The sequence below is a fragment of the Anarrhichthys ocellatus genome, unplaced genomic scaffold, assembly GCF_004355925.1.
Source record: "Anarrhichthys ocellatus isolate YVR2014 unplaced genomic scaffold, GSC_Weel_1.0 scaffold14, whole genome shotgun sequence".
NCBI lineage: Eukaryota > Metazoa > Chordata > Actinopteri > Perciformes > Anarhichadidae > Anarrhichthys > Anarrhichthys ocellatus.
The window spans coordinates 526,898-535,282 of NW_022280044.1; the positions used below are offsets into that span (position 1 = coordinate 526,898).

The 8,385-nt window shown below is 39.6% G+C and overlaps 2 protein-coding genes across 4 annotated transcripts in view; both read left to right on the forward strand.

The window, feature by feature from the left end:
• Positions 1-263: 263 nt before the first annotated feature.
• On the forward strand, positions 264-4,048 carry vps28 (VPS28 subunit of ESCRT-I). 2 transcript variants are annotated; one of them, XM_031854198.1, is made up of 10 exons: positions 264-322; positions 1,110-1,183; positions 1,309-1,337; positions 1,517-1,554; positions 1,669-1,758; positions 1,868-1,973; positions 2,104-2,205; positions 2,596-2,649; positions 2,729-2,820; positions 2,908-3,028. In XM_031854198.1, the coding sequence occupies exons 2-10, from the start codon at positions 1,144-1,146 to the stop codon at positions 3,026-3,028; spliced, it is 672 nt and encodes a 223-aa protein (XP_031710058.1). In that variant the 5' UTR covers positions 264-322; positions 1,110-1,143. The 2 variants fall into 2 exon arrangements, with proteins under 2 accessions (XP_031710058.1, XP_031710059.1); XM_031854199.1 differs by lacking the exon at positions 264-322 and having other exon boundaries at positions 1,144-1,183; positions 2,908-4,048.
• A 91-nt stretch (positions 4,049-4,139) lies between these two features.
• Positions 4,140-8,385, forward strand: part of mapk15 (mitogen-activated protein kinase 15) — a 9,586-nt gene continuing 5,340 nt past the window's right edge. Inside the window, exons 1-5 of one of the 2 annotated variants that reach the window (XM_031854196.1) lie at positions 4,140-4,970; positions 5,192-5,321; positions 6,759-6,857; positions 7,139-7,168; positions 8,051-8,141. In XM_031854196.1, the coding sequence (XP_031710056.1) occupies positions 5,238-5,321; positions 6,759-6,857; positions 7,139-7,168; positions 8,051-8,141 (304 nt within the window). In that variant the 5' untranslated portion in view covers positions 4,140-4,970; positions 5,192-5,237. The remainder of the gene's footprint in view (positions 4,971-5,191; positions 5,322-6,758; positions 6,858-7,138; positions 7,169-8,050; positions 8,142-8,385) is intronic. The other variant, XM_031854197.1, reaches the window with a different exon arrangement.

Below are 8,385 nucleotides of genomic sequence, written 5' to 3' on the forward strand. Positions count from 1 at the left end.
TCTTTTAATCTACCCTTTTGTTCAGTAATTTTGACTCAATACCGTTTGAGTCTGGCGCCTCGACAGCGGGCTCCCACTGATGTTTGCCTGAGTGAAAATGATGTGATTAAGCCTTGAAATCCATTCTTTACTCCTAACAACTCCTTAAAATAAGTGATATACATAGCCTAGTAATAAACCAACGTTACTTATGTTGATATGCTAGTATTAATCTAAATTATCTTTATATTTAGTGAGGCTCAATGGACACCTAATATTGTGACGTCTACGGGTCCTCACGGGAGGGTGTGTTTACATAGACGTCACAGCTGTTTGCCGAAGAGTAAGTAGAATGTCTTTTAATTTCGTTTATTAAACAATTATATTGAATAATTCTGCGAGTGTTGTACAATAACGGTCACTAATACAAACGTTAGTGTTCACAAACAGCTACCTGTATTGACCAGTTATAATAAATCATACAGGAAGTGCTGAACAGCTAGCATCGACAGCTAACTTCGGGCTAGCTGGTTCGGCAAAACAACAAATTATAGGCTTCCTTCAGCTGAAGGGTTTTGTCTAATTCTCCGTGAATCAGCAACTTCTTCGTTTACATTGTAAGATTTTGAATCTTTTAACTTCTGTCGCATGGTAGCCGCGGGGTCTTAAAAGTTGTCAGAGCATTGCATTTCATATTTATAGATAACGTTAAGGCCTAAAAGTATTCCATTTCGTTAACAAATCTCTTACATTATTTCCTTGTTCTTTTGTAGGATTGAATAAATACCTTAACGTATTGTATTGTTGCGTTTAAATTTTTTTACAATTGTAACGTTACAATTTACTCTGATGTGATGTTGTACGACAGTCCAGGTACTGTTTACATTAGTGTATTGGCTCAGTTGTCAGGAAAGAAGATTTAAAAAAAAAAAACAGCTCGCACCCAAACCACGACCTGAGGTCCTTGTCGCACTTAACTATTTAAATTTGCCACATACTGTGTTAACTTGCAGGGCTTACACCTCCCCTGAGGATCTGATGTATCAACACACATCCATAATACCAAAAAGAAGAGCATATTTTGCTTGGTCGCAACTATCAGTCAGTAATTAGATACATTGTAACTTAAGTATTTTTCAGATTAAGTTTGGATACATCAGCATCATGTTCCACGGGATTCCAGTTACAGGAGGTGTAGGAGGAGGTAAGCCTTTTGAATAAATCTAATGTATACAAATTAGGTATTTAAACTGTTCAATTATCCTCCTTTCAACAGTCAATTATAGTTAATGTCACTCAAAGCATGTCATTGTTTTTTTATTCCCACAGCTCCGGCCAATAAGCCCGAGTTATATGAGGTAAATGGAAAAAAAATGTTGTGCTTAAATTAAGTCTCAGAAAACAGGATTTGTAATAAAACCTAAAGAAACACACTCAGTCATGCAATTACAATTACCTGGTCATTTCAATCAGAAATATGTGATATTGTTCTTGTTAGCTATTGTAAAGCCCTTCAACACAAATCATGACTTTTCAGGAGGTGAAATTATACAAGAATGCAAGAGAACGAGAGAAGTAAGTGTGTGATATATATTACCAATTACTAGCCTAATATGAACAGAGAGGAACCCCGGCATTCATAATGTGGTTAGTGTTGTAACACCTCATTATTAACCCTTTTTTCTGAAGGTATGACAACATGGCAGAGTTGTTTGCTGTTGTGAAGACCCTTCAGGCCCTGGAGAAGGCTTACATCAAAGACTGCGTCACACCGAATGAGTGAGTTATACTTGAGTTACATTATTTTTTGTTTAAAAGACTAACAGAAATTCCTCCTCTGACTTTGGTTGTATATTTGTAATTAATGTGCAGGAGTTGTCTGTTTCAGGTACACTGCTTCCTGTTCCAGGCTGTTGGTTCAGTATAAGGCTGCTTTCAAACAGGTGCAGGGCTCCGATGTGGGCTCCATCGACGACTTCTGCAGGAAATACAGAGTGAGTTCTCATTTAGAGCAAAGATGATTTTATGACCCATTTGACTTTGTTCACAAATGGGCCATTAAGTTGTTCTACCAGTTAGAGTTTTTCTTGTTAAGGACGCCACTCTTGTCATTTTGTTCTCTAGCTCGACTGCCCACTAGCCATGGAAAGGATTAAGGAGGATCGACCAATCACCATCAAGGATGACAAAGGGAACCTGAACCGCTGCATTGCAGACATAGTTTCTGTACGTCCTCTTTCCGCTCCAACACATTAAACAGTTGGCGCAAACAGGAGGCTTGTTCTGGGCGTTTGCCAGAATAAAAGGCCGTCATTTTTTACAAAATGATTTAGTGTGTTCAGTTAAAGCACTAAGTGGTTGAAGTGGTTTCACTTGATTTGACTCATCCTGTGGTCAGTCATTGAAGAAAGTGAATGGGTGTTGCCAGCTGCCAACTTTTATAACTCATAAAATCTGACAAACTAATAAAATCAGCGGTCTGAGTGATTATGGCAAAGACTGTGTGCCCTGCTTGTGTTGCCTACTGTAAAACAATAATATATTTCTTGTTGGTGATTGAGGAAGTCGTAATGATTGTGTGAGCACTGTCTCATTGTTCATCACTTTTTCTTTCAGCTCTTCATCACTGTGATGGACAAGCTGAGACTGGAGATCAGGGCCATGGATGAGGTAAATATAAAAAGGGTCAAACTTAAACCATAGACGGACTTAAAACAATTGCTTAACTGGTTCTTCTCTGTTGGTCCAGATCCAGCCAGACCTGAGGGAGTTGATGGAAACCATGAACAGAATGAGCAACATGCCTCCAGACTCAGAGGCTAAGGACAAAGTCAGCCTCTGGTGAGTTACACTGGACCACCCAGTTAACAGTGTTTATATTGTTTGGCATAACTGTTATCTATCTTGATTTTCATTTTTCCCCACCAGGTTGACCACCCTCAGCAGCATGTCGGCCTCAGACGAGTTGGACGATAACCAGGTGCGCCAGATGCTGTTTGATCTTGAGTCTGCCTACAATGCCTTCAACCGCTTCCTCCATTCCTCCTGAAGCATTTGTCCAACATTGATCCGTCTGTCTGAAATTCTGACTCTAATATCTATTCTGTTAAAAAAGGAACACTCTACTTTCTCCTTTGGGTTGCTGGTAGGGAGTGGATTTATATCTGTACAGGTTTTCTGTCTCATATCGACCCAATCCTTTCCTGTCATTTGATTGACATGTCCTTTATTCATGTTGTTAACTATTTAAACTTCACCGCCTTGTATACTCCACTGTGTCTGGTACATCATGCCGCCCGCAGCTTTGCCCACCAGGGTCGCCCTGTGATGTGAGACGCTCCATTGACCTCTTTTCTAGATAAGCTTGTGTGATAAATCTTTTAACATTGGGAGTTTATTCTGCCCTGGACAAAACGGTTTACTTATAACTTTGTACTGTAATATCAAAAAAAAGTCTAATTTTATACTTAGGTTTTGCAGTGCACAACAAAGAGGTGTGATACAATTATATTGGACAAAGAAAAGGTTGCAACAGCCAAGGCCTTTGTATTATTTGAAAGAAATATATATATTTTTTCCTTCTTTTTGGTACCCTAATTCTATTCACTACCTGCCACTTGGGGTCGGATTAGCAAATCCCGCTCTGTATAACATTTAGTTATTCTATCACGTTTTTACTGCAGGATCCTGCAATGTTTTTTTGTCGATTGAGTAAAAGAAACTGACATAGTTCATGGAAAATCAATGCAGCTGAAATAATTGTTTGAACTTTAATATTAAACTGCACTTCAAATAATAATTATATTGAAACTTTGGTGGAAGGAATTATTTGTGTACATTTGCTAGCCCTGTTTTCTGTTAACACACCTAATCCATCTTTCCTTGAGTGAGGCTTTGGTCACATGATGTGGGTAAAAGCGAGGTGAGCACCCCCCCTCCTCTTGCTAAATATGTTTCAACCCTTAAACACCATCAGGGGGAGCATATTAGTTAAGATTTATCATTGTAAATAATAGTTTTGATTTTTAAATGAGCATGTAACTTTTTAGAAATAAAGATGAAAAATCTACCTCCAACTTCATTTATGTTGTGTGTGAATAAGATCAATTTGTTTGTGTTATTCCTTTTTATTCATTTTGGTCATATTGTTTTGACTGCCCTTTGTATGCATATGTGTTATTGTTTATTTTTTCCAGGTGAATTGGTTATTTGCCACAGCAGCAGCCTAATGATCAATGACTAGATTTACTTGTGTGGCCTCGGGGCAGAAAGTAGCTGCTGGGCCCCTGTTGACCACACACCCAACAAATCTGACCCAGGATTCAATTCTAACTTTTAATACTCGGAAAGTACTAACTTCTTTGCAGACTCAATACCTAGCCTGAATACTAACTGGCCACATGAATGTGTGTTGTGTAGGCCGGTGACATTGGCACCATCTGCCCTGAAACTGACTCGTTGCTCACGTAAGTGGTCAGGCAGCATGTTTCCTCTCTGAAGTTAGCCAGTGTTGATCACTGAAAGAGTTGACTCTCCCTTTTTGTTTCTACTTGCTTGTGAGGACTGGTCCCAGTGTGCTGCAGTACTAAAACCAATAGAACATTCATTCAACAGAAACGAGGAACTTCATATAATTTGGAAACATTTTGATGGAGGCCATGAAATAAAAAATGTGCACATTTACAGAAGATATCTTGAAATCCCAGTGCATCAAACGCCATGATGTCCCTCAATGACTTGTGAAGCAGGAAGTGTTTGTTTCTGCGGCTCCTTTAAGAACCAGGAAGCAGCGCATTTGTTACCAGGACGACAAGCAATGACACAACTCCGGCTCGTCTGCAGCAGTGGGTGTTTGCAAACTCGCAGTGAGAATTGAACTACCACCATGACAAACAACTGGTTTTGCACAGTGCAGGTGAACAGAGTGCATTTTATTTTAGTCACTAAATTGATTTAAAACGAACCAGCTGCTCCACGACGGACATTGAACAGTAAGCTACCTACCGCTATACACAGTGTCGCGTGTGTGTTGCCAGATAAGATTCAAAACTACACGTAGACTCTTTTGCGTCCATGCATTTTTATTACTGTGGGTTGTGGAAATTATCATTGTATTTAAAGCTGCATCTCTGACGGACGTGGCTCCACAATTCATTACCAACCATTACTTTTTACTGTTTTCCGGAAATCCAAGACCTCTGATCTCTTTCAGAAATAATCAGAGTATGGAACGTACTGTTTAAAAAAAAAAAGCCAAAATGAGCAACAAATCAACAAACGTGTCTGAGGTGGAGGACCACATTTCTCTGAAGTATGACATCAAGAAGAGACTTGGAAAAGGGGTGAGTGACCTTTGTCCTTCATTTACTGGATTTCATGGAAATGGAAGCTAATTTATCTCAGGCTGTACAATATAATCACAATAATAACTTTTCTGAGTTTTGTGAGTTACTAAACAGATTCAATGCTGTTTTGACAAACACCCCTCTTTCCATAAATGCTCTCTCGATCTGTACATTAATGTTGACCACATCTTTAAGCCCCCTCTGTACTTAATTAAGCCCTAAGAGAAATTCCTGAAATTATCCAGACTTAAGATCCTAAATACCAATGTTGTAAGCAAGGGCTTTATTTACTTTGGCAGAACAAACTCTTTCCTTGCAGATCAGCTGATGTGTGAGGACACTTGTTCCCTTTAGAGCCCTTTGTTTTTCTCTCCACTGTACGGTTGCCACAGCACTAAAAACAGCATGGTTTCTCTCCATGGACTGTCCACAGAGACTCACAAATTGCTGCTCTATTTGCGATGGCCAGGTGGTAACTGCCATGTAGACGTGTCATATTGGCTAACTAGACATATAAGGGCCTGTGAGTCATGTTACAGAGCCATCTAACTGTTGTGATACAGGCATCCTATGCAGTGATGCTTTAGGGAGCCAAGCCATAATGAGCAGCACTGTGCTAATTGGCTTTAGTTTAGAGGGTCATAAAGTACTTTTTCAGCTGAAAAAATTGCTAAATTGTTGTGAATAAACTGTGTTTTGTTTTAAATCCAATTCCTGATGCAAATGTCCATCGCAATCTCTTCTTTTGGAGCCGGGGTTTGAATCTGATCCACTTCCCCCAGTGACAGTGCTGCTCCTTGTGTCTCTACAATAACAGTGTGCTCTGATGCCCTGCTTCACTGCTGCCTATGTTATGCTTGACTTCTCTGCCTTCATCAGCACCCTGACTCTCCCTTCCCCGTTGGGGCTAGCTACCATTGAGGACGCAGAGGTCATGTCTTTACCTTTTCCTATAGGACTATGGTGCTCAGAAGTGCAGTTAAAAGTTATAAATAACATGTTTTAAAAGGCACGTACCAATATCTTGGTGTGCTTAGATCAGACATTTCTTGTGCCAAGGAAAAATACAACCATGTAGGCAACCTCTTGGGCCTACAACTATTTTAAATGGATCCGAAAAAGATATGACAGTTAAATTAATTCAACATAGGGGAATAGAATACTCTAAATTATTAGCAAATGTTGCAGAATTTCAGATCTCTATTACCTGGAGATGGAGCAGCTGCATTGACTTATGACCTCAGTATTTCTTAATTCCTGCTACAGCCCTGACACCAGTTTTTCCCCAATTTAGTTTTCTATATTTTTGTGCCTGGTTGACATCCTGCATGTAAAATGATATTAACACGTCACAGAATATAAGCCACCTATTGCATGTAGAAGAGGTGACCTGATGTGACCTGATATGTTACCAGTATGTTGTATCTCTCTCAGGCCTATGGCATCGTATGGAAAGCAGTTGACAGACAGACGGGAGAGATCGTGGCTGTGAAGAAGATCTTTGATGCCTTCAGGAACAGGACAGATGCCCAGGTGTGTGCTTGATGTGTCCGCTATAAGTGACAGTGAAGTAAAGTCATTATTGTAACCTTTTAACTTTATTCAAATCATTTTGTGTATAGCAAATTACTTTTTTTTTCCCTTTTTTTGATAATTGTCCCGCAGTGTTTCCCAAATTTGCTCCCTTGCCTGTTTCAATAGAAAGACGAGTTTGGCTAATGATTAAACAGAAGAAGAGGCTTGTGTGTGCCTAGTTTATGGCTGCGTGTTGCTTCAGATTTCATATCCTAATTGTAATTTCTTTCCTTTTGCAGCGGACATTCAGGGAAATCATGTTCCTCCAGGTAACAATAATAGTTGTGAAGCACATATCAACTGACTGTCTTAATTCAAATCCCAAAGACTGTAAGGTTAATAATCTCAGCCCCACTTCTCGACATTTGGTTTCCATAATATCTGTCTTTGTCCAGTTTCTTTCATAATGTACAATATATTGGGGACACTTCATGATAAACAGTGATTGTGTCTCAGATTACTGCTCCTTACTGCTTAGTCAGTGAATGCGCTCCATCGCCAATTCTGCAAAAAACATACCCCCACAACAAAATGGAAATTCCCTTTATACTCCTTTTTACAAACACTTTTACAGGTAAAATAGCTGCATTAGTTAAAAGTCTGTTCCACTGATACAGTAGTTGTACCATGGCCCCTCCTACTCTGGCATACAGAGTTTATTTTTCCGTGACTGTTTCATCACAGTTCATTGCTTTATCAACAAGCTGGAAAGGTTTCTAAACCGATTTTGCAGCTGTTCAGTTAACTGTGTGAAAACCATTGAGCAACGACACTGCTGGTACGGCGTGTTAAACAATGGACAGTAACAAACCTCAACTTTATTGTTATCCTGAAGGAGATTGACAATGCAACAATGTACGTGTCTAACATGGCTTTATATCAACACATTCCTGTTTAATTCTTAATCCGCTGACCTACATTCATGTGACCTTAGACCGTACCTCTGCCCGCTAATCAGCTGTTGTCATCTTCCAATGAAATTCCAGTGTTATACTAATGGGGTTTATAGTGACCATTATATAACCTCTGTTAATACTTTACCCTTATTATTATTTATTATGCCAGTTATTATGGGTCAAACAACAGTAGCCAGAGCCCTGGCTTTCTATGTGTCTGGTTTCTGTAACTAAAAATCTAAATTCTGTGTTCAGGAGTTTGGCGATCATCCCAACATCGTCCGACTTCTGGACGTCGTCAGAGCTCAAAATGACAAAGACATATACCTCATCTTTGAATATATGGGTGAGTGTTTTTTGTACACAAACATAGCTTCAAACAATACTCGTTAACCAGCTATGACACATCAGCATGGTGAAGAGTAAGGCTGCTGTGGTTGTTAGCAGTTTAACTTGGCACTGAAAAGGCTGTGTGTGTGTGTGTACGTGTGTGTGTGTGTGTGTGTGTGTGTGTGTGTGTGTGTGTGTGTGTGTGTGTGTGTGTGTGTGTGTGTGTGTGTGTGTGTGTGTGTGTGTGTGTGTGTGTGTGT